The 21,558-nt window shown below is 38.2% G+C and overlaps 2 protein-coding genes across 3 annotated transcripts; one reads left to right on the top strand and one right to left on the bottom strand.

The window, feature by feature from the left end:
- Positions 1-1,315: 1,315 nt before the first annotated feature.
- Positions 1,316-14,682, top strand: MIOS (meiosis regulator for oocyte development). Of its 2 annotated transcripts, XM_067291660.1 has the most exons (11): positions 1,316-1,434; positions 2,442-3,808; positions 4,021-4,119; positions 5,090-5,347; positions 6,664-6,833; positions 7,652-7,717; positions 8,531-8,689; positions 9,291-9,443; positions 11,112-11,316; positions 12,428-12,557; positions 12,795-14,682. In XM_067291660.1, the coding sequence occupies exons 2-11, from the start codon at positions 2,512-2,514 to the stop codon at positions 12,889-12,891; spliced, it is 2,634 nt and encodes an 877-aa protein (XP_067147761.1). In that variant the 5' UTR covers positions 1,316-1,434; positions 2,442-2,511; the 3' UTR covers positions 12,892-14,682. The 2 variants fall into 2 exon arrangements, with proteins under 2 accessions (XP_067147761.1, XP_067147763.1); XM_067291662.1 differs by lacking the exons at positions 11,112-11,316; positions 12,795-14,682 and having other exon boundaries at positions 12,428-12,552.
- A 3,105-nt stretch (positions 14,683-17,787) lies between these two features.
- Positions 17,788-21,308, bottom strand: RPA3 (replication protein A3). The gene is made up of 4 exons (XM_067291659.1): positions 21,136-21,308; positions 20,840-20,914; positions 18,825-18,933; positions 17,788-18,308 (listed from the first exon to the last, which is right to left on the bottom strand). The coding sequence occupies exons 1-4, from the start codon at positions 21,232-21,234 to the stop codon at positions 18,226-18,228; spliced, it is 366 nt and encodes a 121-aa protein (XP_067147760.1). The 5' UTR covers positions 21,235-21,308; the 3' UTR covers positions 17,788-18,225.
- Positions 21,309-21,558: the final 250 nt, after the last annotated feature.

The raw sequence follows: 21,558 nt of genomic DNA, 5'->3' as shown, positions 1-21,558 counted from the left end.
GTTTTGTGGACTAAGACTAATATAAAACACATCCCAACTGCGTGACCATTTGGAGCAGAAGTATTTAATTTTCAGTTGCATTAATAGTCACAGAATTACTTGCATGGAAAGTAAAACTGCACCATAGAAAATTAAAATTTTACTTAGAAAATCACCCAAGCTTCCCACGTGCAAAAGTTTTGACAGATTTTTTTATAAGCTCTATTTATCAATCACAGCCAACTTTCTTTTCATGTTTGCAGGAGTACTGAATTTATTGCATATGCACATGAGTAAATCTGTATTTGCTACATTGCTGTTCCTGAGAGGCACCCAGAAAATTCAGAAGCTAGGAGAACTGTTACCAGAAACCTATGTCACATCCCCATTCTGTCTTGGAAAGACTCTGGAGAACCATTTGGAAGGTAAACAGGCAACAGCAGGATACAAGCTGAATACAGTCTTCTGGCTGGTTTTACATTTGACATCTCAGTTATTATTCATTGCATTTTTCAGTAAATAAGATTGTTTAGTTGTTCCATATTTGCTAATTAATTCCGGTTACCTGTAAAATCTAGGTGCCCTTACCACTGTCACCCTTTCTCCACCTCTGTCATTGGCATGCTTATCAGCACACACCTTTTAATCATGACAGAGACATCGAACAACTTTACATTGAGCAGTAAGAGTATTTCAACAAATTAAACACAGAAGGGGGTCTCCCACCATCTTTTTCCTAGCTATGCCACCTTCACGGGGCAACCTCTACTCAGCCCTAAGAATTTTTGTATCTTCATTAAAACAAACAAACAAACAACCCTAAACAAACAAGCAAAAAAAGCCAAGCTTTTCAACTTTAACCAAGCCACATAAACCCAATCTGGGATTCTACGTGGGCTAATCTATGTGTATTTTGAAGGTGTCTGTTTAAACACAGGTAACTGAGAGTCTCAGTTTCATTCAGAAACACCCATATCCATGTACCAAGGTACCAGGAGCTGCCCCAGACCTGCCGCTCCTGCTGAATTTAAGGGCTGGAGGCGGCAAGGCCCTCCCACGTGACCCGCCACCACCTCACACCCACGCGCGAAGGCGACAGCCTCGGCCCCGCCCCTCGCACCGCCTGCCGGCAGGCCCCGCCCCCTCGCAGCGACCCGCTCTGCGGCATGAGGGGGTGGGGCTTCCGCTGGGCCAATGGAAGCAGAGAGCAGCGCCCCGGCCCGAAACTGGAAGTGACGGCGCGCCTCCGCAGGCCGGAAGTAGTTTGCGGAGCGCCGTCCCCTCCGCCCTCCCGCACCGGAAGTGTCAGGAGCTTTTCTTCCCCGCTGCCCCGCAACCGGAAGTCGTTGTGCGCTCTCACTCGGTCCCCCTGGGCCGGTGGGGCCGGACTGGGCCGCGGTCCCAGCCTCGCCGGTGGCGCGGCGACGGCGATGGCGATGTCGGAGGCCCCGCGGGGTGGGTGAGCAGCCGCCGCACCCGGGGCGGGGGGTGGTGCTCCGCTTCGTTGCCGCCGCCGCCGCTGTGTCACGGCGGGCCTCCGCGCCGGGAGCCGCGCTGCGCCGGAGCGGCAGGGAGGCGAGGCGAGGCAAGGCCGGGCTGGGCTCTGGGCGAGGGGTCCCTGCGCTGTCCCGCTGCGCCCAGGAGTCGGGCTGAGGAGCCGCGGGGGTGGGGGAGAGTAACCCGCAGACACAGAAAGGAGGCCTGGAGGAGGGAAACAGTGCTTCGTTTTAATATTTTCCCCATCTACTAAATATTTCTTCGCAAATTTAGAAGAAGGTTATGGGGTTTGGGGATTCCCTTCTTTGTATGTAGGCACACGTAATGAGTCTGGACATCCAGCTGCTGAAAATGTAAATGAAAATTAGCATAAGCCTAAGTTTATGAACACCACTCTGTGACATATCAACAAAGTCAAGGTAGCATTGGGGCAGGAAGTAGAATTAGGAGCAATAGAATAAGATGAGGTGTGGAAAGTTATGTTTCTATACAAATCTTGAAAGAGAGTCAGCCTTTTTAAGCTATAGAAAAGCCTCCAAAGAAAACAGGCAGACTCTATTTTCTGTCAGTTGGTGCACTTAAATTAGGCAGAGGAATCTTTTTGTACATGTGCTAGGGTGTGGCTCTTTACCAGCAGTGCACCCATGTATCATGCCACATCACATTTCAGTTGTTCCTTTCTTACTAGTATAATAACAAAATAATACTGGTATGGATTTTGTAAATATGGTAAATCCTGTTTTTAATTTGTAGATGGCTATGCTGGTTTCTGTCTCAGGAGGTATAGTCCAGCAAAAACAAAGCATGCTACAGGGAAAGTGATGTAATGTGGAGAGTGCTTAAGGTTTGTTAAACCCTTGGGTTAAAAGGAATTCAGAACCATGCTGTTCTTTGTTAAGTATGATCTCAGATTACAAAGGAATTTGTTTTTTTGATAACATTGCTACAAATTATTTTCTCAACAGTTTCCATATGAATGGATATCACCTGAATCCTCCTACAAGAGTTTAAATTGTTTGTAAACATACTCTAAATATGAGTGGCTCCAAACCTGATATTCTTTGGGCCCCACACCATGTTGACCGTTTTGTTGTATGTGATTCAGAATTAAGTCTTTACCACATTGAATCTGCTGTAAGTTCAGAACTGAAGGCAGGGTCCCTGCGGTTATCAGAAGAAACTACAGCTACGTTACTGTCAATAAATTCAGATACACCGTATATGAAATGTGTGGCTTGGTATCCAAAGTATGATCCTGAATGTCTTCTTGCTGTTGGACAAGCCAATGGTCGAGTGGTGCTTACTAGCCTTGGTCAAGATCACAACTCAAAATCTAAAGATTTGATAGGCAAAGAGTTTGTTCCCAAGCATGCACGACAATGTAACACCCTAGCATGGAATCCACTAGACAGTAATTGGCTTGCTGCTGGATTAGATAAACACCGAGCTGACTTTTCTGTATTGATCTGGGATATTAGTAGCAAATATGCCCTGGAGACTGCAGTTGCTACAGAGAAGGTAAGACTTTCAGCAGGAGATCCGGAAGCAGGACTGGTAGTAACAAAGCCACTTTATGAATTAGGACAGAATGATGCTTGTCTCTCTCTTTGTTGGCTTCCACGGGATCAGAAGCTTCTTCTAGCTGGAATGCACCGAAATCTTGCTATCTTTGATCTAAGGAATACAAGCCAAAAAATATTTGTAAACACCAAGGCTGTTCAGGGAGTGACTGTTGATCCATATTTCCATGATCGTGTAGCTTCTTTTTATGAAGGTCAGGTTGCCATATGGGATTTAAGAAAGTTTGAAAAGCCTGTTTTGACCTTGACAGAGCAACCAAAACCTCTGACAAAAGTAGCATGGTGTCCAACAAGAACTGGACTGTTAGCTACTTTAACAAGGGATAGTAATATCATTAGATTGTATGACATGCAGCATACTCCTACACCTATTGGTGATGAAACTGAGCCTACAATAATTGAAAGAAGTGTCCAACCATGTGAAAACTACATTGCTTCATTTGCCTGGCATCCCACAAGTCAAAATCGAATGGTGGTAGTGACTCCCAATAGGACTATGTCTGACTTCACAGTTTTTGAAAGGATTTCTCTTGCATGGAGTCCAGTAACATCTTTAATGTGGGCTTGTGGACGACACTTATATGAATGTACAGAAGAAGGAAAGGCTAGTTACTTGGAAAAAGACATAGCTACCAAAATGCGGCTCAGAGCTCTATCAAGATATGGTCTTGATACTGAACAAGTTTGGAGAAATCACCTCCTAGCTGGAAATGAGGATCCTCAGCTGAAATCACTTTGGTACACTCTGCATTATATCCTTTATATTACTGTATTATTTTATGGTATTACTTCTAAAGAAATAATATACCTTTACATGTAAACCAATTATACGAAATGCATTCAAGTCTTAAATAATGCAACATCCTGTAAATACTTTGTGTATGTTAGTAGCATATGATCTTTTAGTTTAAAAAATGTTTTCTAAATACTTGGGAAAAATTAAGCTTCCTATACATGAAAATACTTATGAAGCAGTATACTGAAGATATGGATCAAAAACTTACAGGAAACAAAGGTCCCTTAGTTTATGCTGGCATTAAGTCAATTGTGAAGTCGTCTTTGGGTAAGAATGTTCCAGCTTTAATACATTATAGCATATTTACGCAGTGATGCACTTGTGGGTTCATTTGCAAAAATTATTAAAAGAGGCTATGTAAAAATATAGAAACAGAAAGTATTTTTGTGTGTGATTTAATATATATATATAACTGAACAGTTTGTATTACAGTAATTTCCAGAATTTTTGGTGTTCTTTGAAAGTCAGTCATAAAAACAAAATACCTAAGTGTTTGAGGTAAATCTTTAACTGAACTATTTCAGACATTTGTGTGTTGACTGTGATACCAAAAATGCTTGTTCCTCCTGTAATAATTTGTTATATTTTTCTAAGTTCTACATAAGGGTGTAGTTCTAGAAAACTGTCTTTACTGTAGTTATTGCTAATGTAATAAATGCATTTATGTATCTATTCAAATAGGTTATCTTATTTCGAAGTCGTAATTGCCCCTTGTGCATCACATTGTGCCTCTCATGCTCAGTGAAGTATTTATTAGTTTAATTTGTTATTTCAGTCTTTTCTTCTCTATTCATTGTATGCTTTATAAATACTTACTTGGAGCAAAACATAACTTTTCAATGCTGGAGAAGCTTCTAGCGTGTTCACTTCTGCTGAGAATAAGCAAACCAGTAGAGCATGTGCTTGACTGAGTATTATGTATTTTCAAATTCAGCACGCTGATCAGTCATATCGTTTTTTTTTTTTTTTTTTTTTTTTTAACAGGAACATCCAAAATCTTAGGGTTTAGAGAAAAAGACTTAGTGGGAAATATGTGTCAACTTTAGATGCATGATTTCTAGCAGATCAAAATAAACTCTTGTGTATGCTGCTCCTTACTATTGAGTTACTAGTGGTGATGAAGCAGTAAAATACGATACTCAGCTTTTGTACTCTGCTTTACTATTGAAAGCAAAGCGTTACAATTGCAATTTAAATTCTTATTCAAATCGTGATTTAAGTTATTTTCCCTTTTTAGGAACAACAGAGAACCTCAGACAGAGCAGGAGTGGATCTGATAGACAGGCAGATATTATTCAGTATCTCAGTGAGGAGAGATCCTTGGCTTTGCAGCTCTGTGGGTGGATAAAGAAGGGAACAGACTTAGATGTGGAACCTTTTTTAAGTTCGTTGGAACAGGAAGGAGATTGGGAGCGCGCTGCTGCTGTAGCACTTTTCAACTTGGACATACGGCGAGCAATGCAAATCCTAAATAAAGGTGCTTCCTCGGGAAAAGGTGTGTAGTGTGCTTAGTATCTTTTATTTTGGAGTTATCTATCATCTTAGTAGATTTTTCTGTAAACAAAATTCTGTAAGGCAGGATGAAAAAGGTACCTCCAGTCTTATTAAATACCTGCTTGAGTTTGGCAGTGGTTGGGTTGGAGCCTGAGAATTTGACAAATGCTGATCTTTGACTCCCTTCTTTAATGCATTTTTAAACTTAGACTATTGTATGCCATACTTTCTAGTTAAGATAGATTGTATGTTTTAGAACTTCCTATTGATACATACCCAAAAAAGTGTTATACTCAAGACTAGTGAGTTTGTTTTTTTTTTTTTTAATCTTTTAATGACATGCACGTTAGTTAGATGTCATGTATAACTGTTTCTATTTGGCTGTGTGCTGCTTTCTGCCAGTGCTATGGCTGTGGAATAACTGAAACATAATATTCAGGATTTGCAGAAAACATTTGTTTTGGAGTAATATTTGGGCAGAATTACAATGTATGAGGGAAAAGTTAATGTTTTTATAGCCAGCAGCTGGAAGTGTTTTTGTTCTGTTTTCTTGCCAGTGTTATTTCTACGATTCTGATTTGCATCTGTGTTCTCTTATAAAAGCCTGTCTTGGCACTGCAACAAAAATAACTATAGGTGGATAGGTATGATTCTGAACACAAAGGGAGTTGTTAAGGTTCTTTTAATATTTGAGAAATATTAATTAATATTGGGGGGGAGGATCTATATATGTGTGTCTGTGTGTGTTTTACATAGGAAAGGTTCAGAGGTCCAGGCTGGAGACTGGTCATCTCTGAATTAAAAAAAAAAAAAATTTATGACAATGAATATATAGATGAAATAGACTTTAATGTTTTTAGGAAATTTATTAACTTAAAGCTGTAACGAAATTCAGTTGTCATCCTCCAGCTAGCTCTGTTAAGTAATGGCTATACATACAATCCTACCTTTTCTTGTGGATGTGAATTATGGTAATGACAATGTTTTCTGATAGTAGTAGTGATGCATATAGCAGTTGAAAACTATTCCGAAATACCAGAACCAGTGTGATGTTGCTGAAAGCATAACTCGGGTAGTCATGCTTGTGGGCTTGTGTTTTTGAGATTTGGTAGCTTAGCTGAACAAAGGCATTTAAAGCAGAAACTTAAAAAATGCTGGCGTATGCAAATTTATTTGTTTAGTGATAATTGTACATCCTTTGGTCTTGCATTTTGACTAAACATTCTATTTCAAAATGATGCTTTCAATTATGTTTTTAACTGGATTTTTAAGTCCTAAACTTGCATATTATTTCATTGATTGTTTTTAATAAATCAGGTGATCTGAACCTTAATGTCGTAGCAATGGCTCTATCAGGCTACACAGATGAGAAGAGCTCACTTTGGAGAGAAATGTGCAGCACTTTAAGACTGCAACTGAACAATGCCTACTTGTGTGCCATGTTTGCTTTTCTGACAAGTGAATCAGGTTCATATGATGGTGTTTTGGTGAGTAAATTTCTGTTATGTTAAAATTCCTTTAAGTAAATTTCTGTTATGTTAAAATTCCTTTAAATAATATGTGTATACACACACACATACGTACATGCATACTGGAAGTGCTATATATGAACTCCATGAAATAATCAGATTAGAGTGTATTATTTTCTCCTGATGCTGGCCAATATGTTTTTTTCTTCTAAACAGAAGAAAAAATATTAGTGAAAAAATTAATTAGTGAATGTTGCATTAGTGAATTAAATAAATAAATAGATGTGTAAGCAGCCAAAATATAGGTATAATTCATACAATTTTTAGAGGAACTATAAAAGACAGTTAATCTGTTAAAATTCAACATGGAACTCTTAAACCCTTAGAAATGCATTTCTTTCCTCTGTTTAATTATTTGGCAAAGGGAGAGAAGTTGATAATGGAAAAAAAGGAAACAGAATATACAGGGAAGTTCACAGAACTCTTACTAAGCTATCTTTTCATTGAATTTTATCTTATTCTTTCATATTTATTTGTTAAAATAATTTTATTTTGCTGAAATAATATGTAAACAGGATAGTTTCACATCTTCTGAAGTTCGTATAAAATTGCCATGGAAAAGTAAACCACACTTTTTAAAATAAATATATATCTGAGTATAAATAAGTCAGCTGATACTTATTAGCATTACCTTTCCTCAGATGTGATACTTTCTTTGTAAATCATAAAATTCATAGTATTAGCTATACAATAAGACAAATGTTTTGATTTTTACAACGTATTGAAAAATTGGAAATTTGCATGTGATGGTAGTATTCCCATTTTTCTCTCCCAAGTATGAAAATAATGTAGCTGTGCGAGACAGAGTGGCATTTGCTTGTAAGTTCCTCAGTGATGCTCAGGTAAGTCTGCGGCTGCACATTTGAGCAAACTGTTAAACTCTGGCTTTATTCAGACTGAAGAAACTCTGGAGAGGAGGGGGTAAACAGTGGAAGCAATGAATCATTAATGATTTGTATTTCTCCTCACAATAAGAAATAAACTGCGGTATAACTTGATCTTCAGTTTGTACCTTCAGTTTGATTTGTGTCATAATTGAAAAAAAACCCAAAAAACTATTAATGACATGCTAGTTTATTAAATTATATTGTATTAACTCTATGTCTATCTCACTGGAGATTATTTGTACTTATATAATTGTTAGTAATATACATTTGATAAACACTCAATATTGTTCATAGTATAAAATATTTGATGGGGAAGTGCTATAAATTTTGTAGTGATTTACTTTTGATTCTGCAACAGACCATGCTGAGGTCATATCTTGTATATTTAGTCAGGTCCTATGATGATGAAGAGTCCAGCCCCCAGGAAATAAGGCCACTGAAATTAAGTCACAGTGTGTCACAGCTTGTTTCTCAGCCATACTTTCTCGTGTGGCTTACATTTAATTGCTGAACATGGTTTAGTCTTTTGATTTTGAAACATGTTCAGTGAAACTTACTTTTATTTCTAGATGTTTACCTTCTCTTGAATTAAGGTTTGAATTTACAGTAGGAATATTTTCTTTTATGCGAATGTAAATATGTAAATAGAATATTTTGTTAGCAAAAGAGAAAGCTACTCAAATCATTGAAAGTTTTGTCATACGCCAAAAGAAATGAGTTAGAAAGGGATGAACAGAAGGCAAAAGTTAAGTAATTTTTTTTTTATAGCTGAATAGGTTTATTGAAAAGCTGACAAATGAAATGAAAGAAGCTGGGAATTTGGAGGGAATACTGTTAACAGGACTGACAAAAGATGGAGTGGACTTGATGGAAAGTTATGTTGACAGAACTGGAGATGTCCAGACAGCAAGCTATTGTATGTTGCAGGTTAGTGTTTCTCTCAAAAATAAATCTTTACGTAAGAGAACTAAACAAACTTTCTTTAGCACTATAGTACAGTGTGTTGTGAACTAAAAAGTATTTTTAGGAAATATATTGTGGCAGTATCATGTCTGGTTTGTGGAACCATCTGAAGCTGCAAATACACACCTTTGCTCTCTCTGGTTAGAACATCTTGAGATAGTAGGGGAAAAAAAAGCAAAAAGAGGAAAATAGTTCTTTTCACTAGCTAAGCTGGGAATACCAATTCTCTTGTTTGTTATTGGTATGTTTTCTGGTAGGTTCAAAACATGCTTTAATGATAACAATGATATATATATTCTGATATGTGATAGAATTTTTTATCATCCTTGATCTGACAAATATGAGTTTTTAGGAAGATATGGCAGCACAAGTATTTTCAACCTGAGAGGCAGACTTAAGAAAATTAAGTTTTAGCAAACTTAAGCTACTGTTTAGCAGAAAATTCATCTTTTTCCAGATGCATTACACTTATCTTGCGGTATGCCATGTAAAACCTTTTTCAAAAGTGAGTAACTTGTATTGTGAATGTTTACTGTGTCTGGCATTTTTTTTCTGCCTGCTTTAGGGTTCTCCATCAGATGTGCTTAAGGATGAGAGGGTTCAGTACTGGATTGAGAACTACAGGAATCTCTTAGATGCTTGGAGATTTTGGCATAAACGTGCAGAATTTGATATACATAGGAGTAAGCTGGATCCCAGTTCAAAACCTTTAGCCCAGGTAAATGTGATTCTTTTATGAAGAAGTGTGGCCAATCCAGAAAGGAGGGAGGCTTGGCACTTCTGTAGAAAAAGCTTTTAGCTGCACCTTGGTTTTCATGAGGATTCATGTTGCAAAAGAAGCTTTGGACTAAGACTACCCTAAAAATGTAGCCATGTTTCTTCAGGTTAATTTAGAGGAAAGGAATAAGTAAATGTTTTGATAGTTCAAGAATAGGAAAATATGGCAAAAAGATTTACTTTTCTTCGTATCTAATCTTGGAAATCAGTTCCCTACAGTTTTTATTCAAGTGTTCTCTTTTCTTTTTTTTTCCCCGTAAGCCTTTTTCTTACCAATAATAACTTGTCTTTCAGAAACTTTTCAGTACTTTTTCTGTGGGAACTGTTTTCTTTTTCTGCCATGTTGAAAAGCAAAATCAGAGATGCTTCATCCAGCTGAGCAGAGGATGATGCTGAAATCAGGGAGTTAAACCATGAACCAGTTCAAGTGGCTTTGCTTTTACTGAACTGATTTTCCACAGTTATTTTGAAGCCCTTGAATCTAAACTAAAACCGAACAACAGCTACTCTCATTATCAGTTCAGAACATTACCTAAACCAGAAACTGAATCGCTGTCCAAATATTACCTGCTTAACATCTGGTAGCATTTTTAGATCCAATGGCTTGACCTCCCTCTATCATTCTCTCATGTCTGTCAAGTATGTACATAGCAAGCCCTAGTGACCCAAGGGTCTGTAAGGAAGGCTGTTTTTAATTTATGCATTCTTCACAGCTCTTGAAGGAGAGCTCCAGCTATACTGCTCCAAGTGTGAGGGAGCTGAATTTACCACTTGTTCTTTCTGTGATTAACATAAATGGCCCCTAAAGAGTTTGAAGTATGTGCTCCTCAATATCTAGCTGCAACTTGCAGCATAAGGTATGCAGATAAAAATTGTTAGGAAAATCTTCATGCTGGGGACTCTAGAGCAGGTCAGCTGACTATAGAGAGGGAGAGACGTGATTTTAATTGTACAGTAAGTAGAGTAAACTTCATTTCTTTCATTTTTTTCACATACAACTTTTTATAATCTTAAATAATACCTTTCCAAATCTTAGCAGTTATACATACTTATATGTGCTTTTGAGGTAAATGGGTATCATAAAAGCCTACTTCCCTGAGCTGCATGTCGAATCTATAAGCTGAGATGTTAGGAACACCTTCACAAGTAACCTTAGCTTTCCAGCACACTCTCTAGAGTAGCTGGGACTATGCCCCTCCTATAAGCTGCATGGAAAGACATAGAAGCTGTGTGTATATGCTGTTTGGCCTGGCATCGATTTACTGGCTATAAAGGAGGAGAGCAGTAACAGTGTGTTTGCCTTTTCAATACTTGCATTTTTCCAGCTTGCCAATTCTACTGACCATTCTCAGATGTAGGAGACAAACTATTATGTTAAGAACACAAACAGCAAGGAGCTAAGGGCAGGGAGGCAGAAGTTGTTAGTTAATGCCCCTCTATATCTGAAAGAGTCAGTAGCGTAGAGCTTCAATTTTACAAAATTCTCACATAAATTAGTTTGTGATTAACAGAGTGGTGAATATGTTTTTGTTAGCTTGTCTGGAACAACTTTACTCACAGTTGTAACAAAAATGAAACCAAAACATTAATTGGTGTTTGTTCCCTTCAGGTGTTTGTGAGCTGCAATTTCTGTGGAAAGTCAATTTCTTACAGCTGTTCAGCTATTCCTCATCAGGGACGAGGTTTTAGCCAGTACGGAGTTAGCGGTTCACCAACCAAGTCAAAGGTTACAAGCTGTCCTGGTTGTCGTAAACCCCTTCCTCGCTGTGCGCTTTGCTTGATAAATATGGGAACACCAGTTTCTAGCTGTCCGGGTATGATATAATAGTTTTAAGTTATTCAGCTAGAGCACTAATTTAGATGTCAAATTAGCAGTTCCTGTTGGAAGATCTTCCATTGTACCTTTTTCTTTGTATTTCTACTCATCTTGTAAATATTCATGCTCTTAATTTTGAAGGAGGGAGACCATAACTGAAAACTTGTTTACCTCCCATCCAGTTCTATGATGAAACCTATGTCTCTGGTTTTTGGTGTAAGGCAGCATGCACAATTAGTTGGTTTTGACCATTTTTTCAATGAGATTATCAGTGAAGTTCCATGATTTAGGCAGACAAAAATATTCAAGTGTTGCGATGTTCAGTATTCAGAGTCTTAAAGTTGTAAGAAATGTGTCTTCTTAAGATGAATTGTAGGGAGAGTACAGAAATCTTGGAATGTAAATTATTATTTTTAACTGGGAGAGGAAGAGAGAATAAATTTAATATGGTATACCTTCAGTCCCTAAGTATGAAAGAATATACATGTCATTCTATCACAGCTAAGAAATACTATGACTAAAATCTCTTGGTTGTAAATGTCTTGGGCTCAGTGTTATACAACATGTAAATCTTCATTTTATCTGCATTTATATGTCAGTGTTGTTACAGCCATGAACAACTTTGCAGTTGTCATCTATTCATATATCTTCCATATCTTCTCCTTCTTTCATTAATCTGTGTTATGACCTTTATATTGTAATTGTTCCAATTCATAACTTAGATTTTGTTGGTTGTTTTGGTATATTTCTAAAGCAGAATACTTCATGTGCAGTAAAACAGGTCAATAAATCACTGGAACCAAAATCAATCACTGAATTATAAATCAGTCTTGAAAGAGAGTATGTCTGTAAAAGCTTTTTAATAAGCAAGTTTAGCATGTCTGTAAGATATGAAACAATAGCTGAGCAGTATAATTCTGGTTTTGTTTTTTCACAAGTTCTCAGCTGTTTAGTAATTTTACTGACTTTCCTTTTAAAATCAGGCCACTTTCTTCACATAAAGCTCCTAATTTCAAATTTATTTGAATAATGTTACTGAGACTGAAATGTAATGAAATGTAATGATTTACAAGCATATTTGTGGGGGTTGGGGGTGTGCCTTTGAACAGGAGGATCCAAGTCTGATGAAAAAGTGGATCTTAGCAAAGACAAGAAGTTAGCCCAGTTCAACAACTGGTTTACCTGGTGCCACAACTGCAGACATGGTGGACATGCTGGGCATATGCTCAGCTGGTTCAGGTAAGTTGATTTAAAAACCTTTAGTATTTCACTTAAATTTTGTATGCTACACTGAATAAGATATGCCCCCTTTATAGTATCTACTGTTATGTTTTGTTTTTTTAAAGTGTATGCGCAACTTACTATGCTATTGAGTTTTTTGAGAATATCGTGTTGCTGTACAGGCTTAAATTTACAGATTAGGAAATTCTTGTTAGTTTTATTTTACTGGTTTTTTTTCTTTTTTACCCTGTCTAGGGACCATACTGAGTGCCCAGTTTCTGCCTGTTCATGTAAGTGTATGCAGTTGGATACAACAGGGAATCTCATTCCAGCAGAGACTGTCCAAGTATAAATATTAAGTTTGAAAATGTGGGGTGCTCTGAGGGATTTCCATAACAGTCCAAGCATATATTTTAGAAGGTTGCTTGTGACTCACTGACTATGAAAAAATAAATTGCTGTCAGATTAATAAACTGATGCGTGTATGACTCTGCTTGGTAGAAACAGATACTCCTGAAATGAGCCAGGGAGCCTCTGGGTATATTATGTGGGCTTTCTTCAGTAGGCTAAAGCAGTTCAGCTCCAAAGCACTCCTAGAAGCTTTGCTAAAATTCAAAGCACTTTTAACAAAGTTTTCAGGGTAGTGCCCTTATATCTGTTTTCCAAAAAAACTGTTTATATGCTGTGTTTAGTGAAAGTGGGCCTTCAAAGTAAACACCTGAAGAGTACTCTGTCAAAGATCCCACAGTCATGCTGTGGATTCCTCCTTTCATTGATTGATCACTCCTGTATGCAGTCATTTTCTTCTAAGTTCATTCAAAGTGCCACTACTAATTGTATTCTAAAGATTTTTATTTTAAAAGTCCATTTCTTTCTGTTGTCAAGTTTTGTTAATAGTAAAGCAGCATTTTTGCAATTCAAGAACTTATAAAATACACTTATGTACCTAGCTGATGTGAATTTTAATGTTAAACAGTTGGGGGGGATGGGGGGGGTTGACCCTAACAAGACATCTGCATCTGTTCCCTGAAAATCATGTGCCAGTTTGAGGGCAAAGTGCAGGTAAACTATAGGGGGGTTGATTGGATTAATTTATTTTTAATATAGTGCTGTGAAGATCTGAAATCTGAAAGACTGGAGACTTGTAAATATTCAGTTTTAAACTACATGCTGAGTTTTGACTACAAATGAATAGCAAAGATATTTGAATACTAAAGACTTCTGGATAATTGGGATTTACCTGTGCTTCTGAAATATGCTGGGAAGCATGAAATGAACCAGTAAATATTTTTTCCTTGTTAGAATATTTATTTCTCTTTCCAGTATTTTTGCACACCTGCTTCGGGTCACTGGTGAACACTGGTTTGCTCCCCAAAAGTTGCACAACTTTAGGTCATTGACTAAAAGTAGTTGTAGACATATTACCAGCTGAAAGTGAGATTATTTATTAACTCTTGAGAAAGTCAATGATACTTGCTAGTACTGTGCCAGGAGCTAATCAGTATTGTTGTCCTTGATTTTTGTAGGCAACAAAATTCACACAAATTAGGGAAAAAATCTGTTTTAAGGTATGTGATAACATTGGTTTATTTGGTGTGTTTATTTACTGGTAGAAACAGTAAATGAGTTACTTAAAACTTGTGTGCTATGAAATACTAAATGGAATGCTAGCAATAAACTGGTACCATATTGCCAGGACTGTGAAAATTGGTGTTTTAAAAGGGAATATACTGTTATATACCATTAGTTCTAAGCGTGTAGTGTGGTTACAACAAGATAGAATGCGAAAACATATTTTCTATAGATGTACATGATGATGCATCATTTGGGACTTTGTTTTCTGATTTAATGTTGATGTTGTAAATTTATCTGCTGTATTTACTCTGATCTAAAATTCTTGCCAAATGACAAAGATCTTTTAAAGTTCAAATTTAAGAGGTACTTAAAATATCAAGTCAGACTGTCATAGAAGACCAGTAAATGTTTTTTACTTGTTAGACTATTTATTCCTCTTCCCAATATTTTTGCAGCTGTTAAGAGAGCTTTCTCCATCTAAAATATCCTCCGTTAATAAATGTAAACTGGGGTTTAATACTCCGTCTGTGTAAATATGGGCAATAAAACTTTCATCTAATGGCAACGAGGTTTTGTAAGTGTCAAGCATATGCTTTTATTCCTGTGCTGTAACAATGGTTAGCAAATTTTCCTGAGAAATTACATGTCTAGTTGAATGCAACTGATTTACAATGTCTCATTTTCTTACATGAAGAAAACTCATTTACAACATTGTAGAGCTGACTATACCTGTTTGTGTCAAATTCTATCATTTCATTAAGTTAGAAGCATACTTTGATTCTCAGCATGTCTTTGAAACATTTTGGATTATGAATGTGTGTATATTCTGACCCGGTATAAGTACCAGCTTTGGCTGTTGTAGTTTGTATTCAAGCTTTCAGGCCAGTAATTTCACTATTTGTAAAAGATTAGTATAAAATGAGAGGTGTGTGCTTTTAATCATCTATTTTTTTCCTTGCTTTGCTTTTAATTTAAAAAATTTGCTCTGTGCGTGTGATTTGTTGTCGTTTAACCAAAAACATAGCTACAGCCATTTCATTAACTGAAGTTATGTTTACATTTTACCGTTTCCTAGTATCTGCTGGATTCTGTGTACTGGAAAACTAAGTGTTTGGATTAAAAATTGAGTTAATCTAGATTTCTGAACCAAATTAGGATCAGTTGATAAAAAAGAGGATATTCTAGCAAGATAAAAATGAAATTGTGACTGTAGGAGTATGGAGCAAGATGAAATTATTTTTCAGATGCACTGACTGAACGGCAGCTATGAAATGTGCTAAAAAGGACAATTTGTAATGCAAGATTTGATTGTTGTTTTTTTTTTTAATGTGGATGTAGTTTAAAACCACTTTACAGTATAGTTTATCACAATGTTTTAGCTGTAACCCCACGTGTCAGCTAATGTCTAGAATATCCCTTTTATTGATGTTTGTATACCTCCCTCTTCCTGCAGTTCAGCGTGCAGCAAACTGACCATGTAAAATAACAGCCTGTCACCAACAGACACCTGCAAGGCCCACTGAGGCTTCTGCATTTCATGTACTTCAGGTCAGAAAATTTTACTCTCCACTGGTTCTGATATCAAGGCAGGCACTAGTATCAGGGGTTTTTTTGTTTGTTTGTTTTTCTTAACAGCATCATTATGACATAACTTATCATGGCATTTTAGTGTTTTAACTAAACCCATGTGACTAGTAGTCCAGTTACTCAAGTCTGATCCCTTCAGCTCAGGATACTGCCATCTATGCCAGATGGTAAAGGAGGAGGAGGTGATGTGATGGTGTCCCCTTGTCAGTGCTAGGAGGTGTTCTCTGGACGTTTCCTCACTAATGCCATGGAAGATCAGGCCAGGCCCCAGAAGTCACACACAAGTGCAGTGGAAACAGGAGGTTTATTGTCCTGCTCCAAGCTACAGTTACTGAGTGCAGAGCTGACCAACAGGTATCTCCCCCTATCAGCCCTGATTGTATCACTTCTTTCCTCTCTGCTGTTCTTCCTCTTTGCCACTGTCATCTCTTCCCAAATAAACAAGCAGCCCCTATTTACACTTTTGCTATTTGCCCAAGTTTTGCTGACATGATATCCTTTTTTGGTATTTATGATCTGGTTGCCCTGACGCTTCCCCTTCGGTAAGCTAAATCTTTGTGGCAGTTTCTCCCACCTTTAATGCGTCAGTGTAGTAACCCCATAAGTGAGGGTTAACCATTTCCATGGACATTCCTTTCTCTGATACTTGGAATGCCTGGCAATTTCCTGCATTGTGATCCTCTTGGTGTAACTATAGGGCCTAGACATTACTTTCCCTATGATACCAGTTTCCACACACTGGTACCCTGTTAGTATAGCCATACAGTAAGGGTAGGCCATTTAATCACATTCCTTGGCACAGCGTAGGGAAGCAGATGAAAGAAAAGCACAGAGGGAAATTACTAATATTATACCTCATCACTGCAGATCAGGAAGAAGTCTTGACTGCTTATGACCCAGGGATACTGTATCATTTACAATGCTGGTGCATTCCAGTCTTCATATACAAGATCACATATCCAAGAATGGTCTCCATAGTGGGGGTAAAGTGCTATAGCCATCTAGTGGCAGAATTTATTTTAATAGTTCTGGATAGTCTTTAGGTAACTGAAAACAATTTGTATGTAACATTCTACAGAAGAATATATACCTGCACAACATACCAATTTTCTAAATTAGAATAATACAACACAAAGACTCCTAGGAAATACCTAAGAAAATAAATATACAGTTAAGTGACATATTTTGTTTTACTGAGCATTGTTGAGCCCTAAATTATAGCAGTGATAGCAATACAGCACATGCATGGTAGCATCCAACATGGACCTTCTTGCTCTAGTTTGCAGTACAAGACTTACTCATACCTCAAAAGCCCTCCTCCTTCTCAAAGACAATAACTTTGGCACTGTCTGTCTTCTAATTGCAGAAGAGAAAAAATGGATAACCTGTTAACTTGATTATCCATCCTGCTATGGATGGATGAACTAATCCACTAATGTCTTGTACATATTCTGGTAGTATTGGAGTTGGCAGTAACTTTGATACATGAGTAAAGAGTCTTAAAAAAAGTAAAATGCTCCTTAGGATATCAAACACTTACAAACTGTCTCTCCATAAATAACCATAAAACTAGCATTCTTAATAAGGCACTATATCTAGATATTCAAACTCAAAACTGTTCATATGAAAGGTTAATTGACATGGATACTAACGAGGTTTATTTAAAATGCTTTGAAATATGCTATTCATTAATTCACAGAGAACATTTCAGAAGTTAGATTTTTACTTTGATTGTGCTACCTTAAGAGATCTAAGAGTTCTGTCATGTACTATAAGTAGCTTAGAGAATAACAAGGTTGGGAGTTCTGTGGAGGTTTGTATGATTAAAGTAGTCGTGACATGCCTGTTGAACCCTTGGTACTTCTGCTTAAGCTCCCACCAAGAACGAGGGCTGTGATGGGAACTCAGTGCTTGAAATCACCAAGCCTAATTAGACATTTTCAACATCATTGACATCAGTGCAAAAGGCAAGTAGCCTGTATGCCGCATTATGTTAGAATTAAATAACTTGTGTGAAGTAAAATCAATGATATGTGGTGATCCTGTTTTAGAATTGCACTCTAAGATATAATACTGACACTAATAGTTAAATGCAGTCAGAAGTTTATTGGGTGTAGAGATAAAAGTTATATCAAAGTAAATAGAGACTTTTTAAAAATATATCTTTCCATTAAATCCCCAGTGTCTTCAATGGGAGTTTCTTGCTAAGCATCCTAGAGTCACTAATAATAACAACAACAAAAAATGCCTACAAAAACTTCAGTTTCTAGCAACTCAAATCTTGCAAGAGAATTCCTCATGGATGCAAAGGGGTTAAATATATACAAACAGTGAGACTGCTGCAAAAGTGTTCTGCTTCTAGCTGAATAAACTCATTTTCAATGAAAACATTTTTCACTGGCCACACATGGCATATTAAACAGCATCTTTTCAGTATATTAGTTGGAAGTCTATGCAACTTATGCTGTCAGACAAGAGAGCTATGGTATTGTTGTCCCTCTGAAGTTCCAAACACTAAGAAGAATCAATTGTTCCTTGTAGGACCAAATGGGAAGTATTCAGGAAATTCATGAATAATTTTTAGTGCTTCATTGTAGAGTTCCAGATCTGAAAGATGGCAAAGAAAAAGGTTGTGATGCATAGGTTAAATTCCCCACTAGCAAATGACAGCATTAAAACATTGCTTATTTTAGAGCAGTAGAGCTGAGCCTTCTCCACCTCTGCCCTTATCCTTCTTAGTTCTGCCCAAGCCCACCAAATTTTCATTTCCTGGAGGATTATTTCTAGGCCAGCCAACTGCACAATCAACAAGCTCCAGTGCAAGGTAAGGGAAGATGAAGAACCATGTGGCTGGGAGCAGAGGAATGATTAGACCAGGGCCGTAATCTAGGTCAGCTCAGGCTCTGAGTTCGTCCCTACAGTTTAGCAGTAGGGCAGTATATTCCCATATATTCCCAATTTTTCCCATGGTAGTGTCCATTCCTACATTCTTCTCCAGATCTGGCAGCTTGAAGAATGACACTGTCCAAAAGAAAGGATTATCAGGCTCTCCCTTCTTCCTTCTTGAAAGCAGCAAGTTCAGAATGCAAAATTAATTTATTATAAAGGTATATTCTTACTTACCAAAAGGACTTTTATCTTCTCTGAACTGGACATATGACATACACATGATGGTTGCCTGATTTGTTACTCTTCCCACTACTTCAAGAACTCCTGAGATCTCTTCATCTAGCTAGAGAACATACCAAAAATGACATTAGCATCACCATGTTAGGTGCAGTGTCTTCTGCACAGAACTTGAGCTAGAAATTCTCAGCAAACTGAAGGTTTGTTCATTACAATAGATTCTGATCTGCGTCATGCAATAAAATATGACTGAAAAAAAAGCAAAAGCCTTGAGTCATTTACAGATGTACAGTTTTTGTAACAGGCTTTTCAGTTCTAACAGAGAAAAAAAAAGAATGAAGAAACATCAGAAGGAAGATAACACCGTAAGGATACATACAACTGTGCCATTTAATCACTGAACAGAGATAGTAATCTAGGACACAGTCAGCAGAAGAATCTAGGAGATTTTAATGCATTACTCTCTCAAGTGATCTGTCAAGAAGCATTCAGAACACAAGGACATTGACATTAAGCCTTTGGTTGAGTAAGAAAAGAGAAGAAAAAAAAGCTAAAAATTACATCTTACCACATGTAGATTCAACTCATGTAGATTTAACCTGTTTTTTTAAGTTACTCATTTTAAGAATGTGACACTATTTCTATAACGTCCTTCTAATACTAGCCTAATACTTATTTTTAACCATCTAGTAAGCTTCCTGGAACACAGAAATAGATCTCCCCTCTCCCCATGTAATTTTGTGTTTTTCTGTTGAAAGCAGGGACTGCACACACAGAAACAAAGGAAACTCTCAAAGGAAGAAAGTTAGAAAGTATTTGATAAGCAAATCTAGAAATCTCTCCCTTTATGTTAGGCAAACCAGAGAAATGGGCCTGGCATGGTATTTCTGCACACACTAGTTTCTCCTTCCTTACCTGTTCATACAGCACTGGAACACAGACTGTGAAATGCCTAATGCAACTATGCATTTATAAGCTTCACCCATTTACTCTTACAAAAAGTTGTAGAATCATAGCTCAGATGCTGACACCTGAAGTTTAACAACCCAAAACAAGAAGACTTTTCATGAGCTCATGAAAAGTTAAGAAACAGGCAGAACTTGCAAGAAAATGCCTTTCCTACAAGATGAAGATGAAAACAGCAAGTTTCACATTTATAAAACAGAAGTCTTTGCCAGATCCAACTGCATTTTTCTTCAGTAAGGTGACATTCCTATCTTGAAAGCCAGCGAGTATCACACAGAATTAATTCACATGAAATGGCAGATTTATCAGTGTTTAACAACTCATTCACATAAATGGATAGAAACACTATGGATATATTCAGTTAAGCCATAGCATTTGCCATCATATATAGACTATCTGATAGCTGAAAATATTTGCAAGACAGAAGAGAATATCAGAGTCTTATTCCTTTATATGCAAGGAACATATGAATGCTTAATTGCTTAATGATTTTTTTTTAATAGAAAGAATGCATAAGCTAATTATGAAGTTTACTGGAATACTACGGGAAATGTTCTAAGAGGACAGTGAAATGACAGCTCAAGAGTAGACTACTGGGAAAACCATCTTCTTGGGTTTTTTTTTTTTTTTGACTGTCTTTCCAAAATAATCTGTTAGGGATATAAAGATGGTCAGTAAAGAAAGGAGAGAGGAAAAAAAAGCCTAACAAAAATAAAGCAAATAAATGTAGTAGAATATGTCACATTGTAAGCAATGAATAGAGTAAGACAAAGTAGCCAACCAACAATGTCACTGAAAAGGGGAAATGAATTGAGTCTCTTACACCATCTGAAAATTGTTGAACTGATTAACATCAAGACTGCAAGTTCAGTTGAAGAAGCAAGCAGCACAAAGAAACAGGTGGAAAGGGGGAAAACGAGAGATATTTTGCTTTTTCCTGGCTAAAAACGCAATACATGCACGGCATGCACAGATTCCAGAAAAGACAAAGCCCCACTATCTGAAAGAAGCAATGCCAGTTACTTCCAAAGCGATCTTTAACTTACCGGTTCGCTCAGTTCCACGGTTGTATGCTTTCCTTCTCCATCCGAAAGGACAAAGAGTTTCCCAGAAGAATGAATCTACAAAAGAAACCAAGTCCGCGTGCTCAAAATACAGCTGTAAACGGTACAGCCGTAGCTCTTTTACGCCGGAGCTGTGAAGCAGTTCAGGCGCTTGTCTACCGGACCCGGCAGCGCCGCTGCAGACGGCTCCCGCCCGCCCCCAGGCCCAGCGGCGGCGGCCCCTCCGCCCCGGCCACGGCGGGCAGGGCGGCCGCGGCGAGGGGGGGTGGCCGCCGTACCTTCTCCACGCGGCCCACGAAGCAGACGGGCTGCCCGATGTACTGTGCCAGGTGGCTGGTGGCGATGCGCGGGCGCGGCACATCGTGCACGTCCCCCATCGCGGCCCGCTTTCCCGCGCCGACCGGGGCCGCCGCCGTTACCGCGGCAACGGCAGAGCGTCCGGGCGGGACTTCCCCTTCACCTGCCAATCGCCTACTGCAGCGGGAAGGCCCACCCCACCCTCCAGCGCCATGACGTCATCAAAAGCGCTCTGCGTCCGGGGCGGTGCGCGGAAGTGGGCTAGGTGTGTGACGCTAACTGCACGCGCGGAGCGCTGCCCCGTGACGGAACCCGGAAGCGGAGGTGGCTGCGCGGCGGCGGCGTCGGGCAGGCGGGCTGGTGGGGGCGCGCCGGTGAGTGAGCGTGGGGGGCGGGGCCGTGCG

Source organism: Apteryx mantelli, chromosome 2 (genome assembly GCF_036417845.1).
Source record: "Apteryx mantelli isolate bAptMan1 chromosome 2, bAptMan1.hap1, whole genome shotgun sequence".
NCBI lineage: Eukaryota > Metazoa > Chordata > Aves > Apterygiformes > Apterygidae > Apteryx > Apteryx mantelli.
The sequence above is the reverse complement of the archived record's forward strand: the minus strand, read 5'-3'. Positions and strand labels throughout refer to the sequence as shown.

Bases quoted from the DNA above. Each gene is read 5' to 3' on its own strand.
- MIOS (XM_067291660.1), top strand. From the start codon at position 2,512: ATGAGTGGCTCCAAACCTGATATTCTTTGGGCCCCACACCATGTTGAC. The intron at 11,317-12,427 runs GTATGATATAAT...GCCTTTGAACAG, and splicing joins ACCAGTTTCTAGCTGTCCGG to GAGGATCCAAGTCTGATGAA. The intron at 12,558-12,794 runs GTAAGTTGATTT...TACCCTGTCTAG, and splicing joins CATATGCTCAGCTGGTTCAG to GGACCATACTGAGTGCCCAG.
- RPA3 (XM_067291659.1), bottom strand. From the start codon at position 21,234: ATGGGGGACGTGCACGATGTGCCGCGCCCGCGCATCGCCACCAGCCAC. The intron at 20,915-21,135 runs GTACGGCGGCCA...TTTCTTTTGTAG, and splicing joins TCGTGGGCCGCGTGGAGAAG to ATTCATTCTTCTGGGAAACT. The intron at 18,934-20,839 runs GTAAGTTAAAGA...TATGTTCTCTAG, and splicing joins CCGTGGAACTGAGCGAACCG to CTAGATGAAGAGATCTCAGG.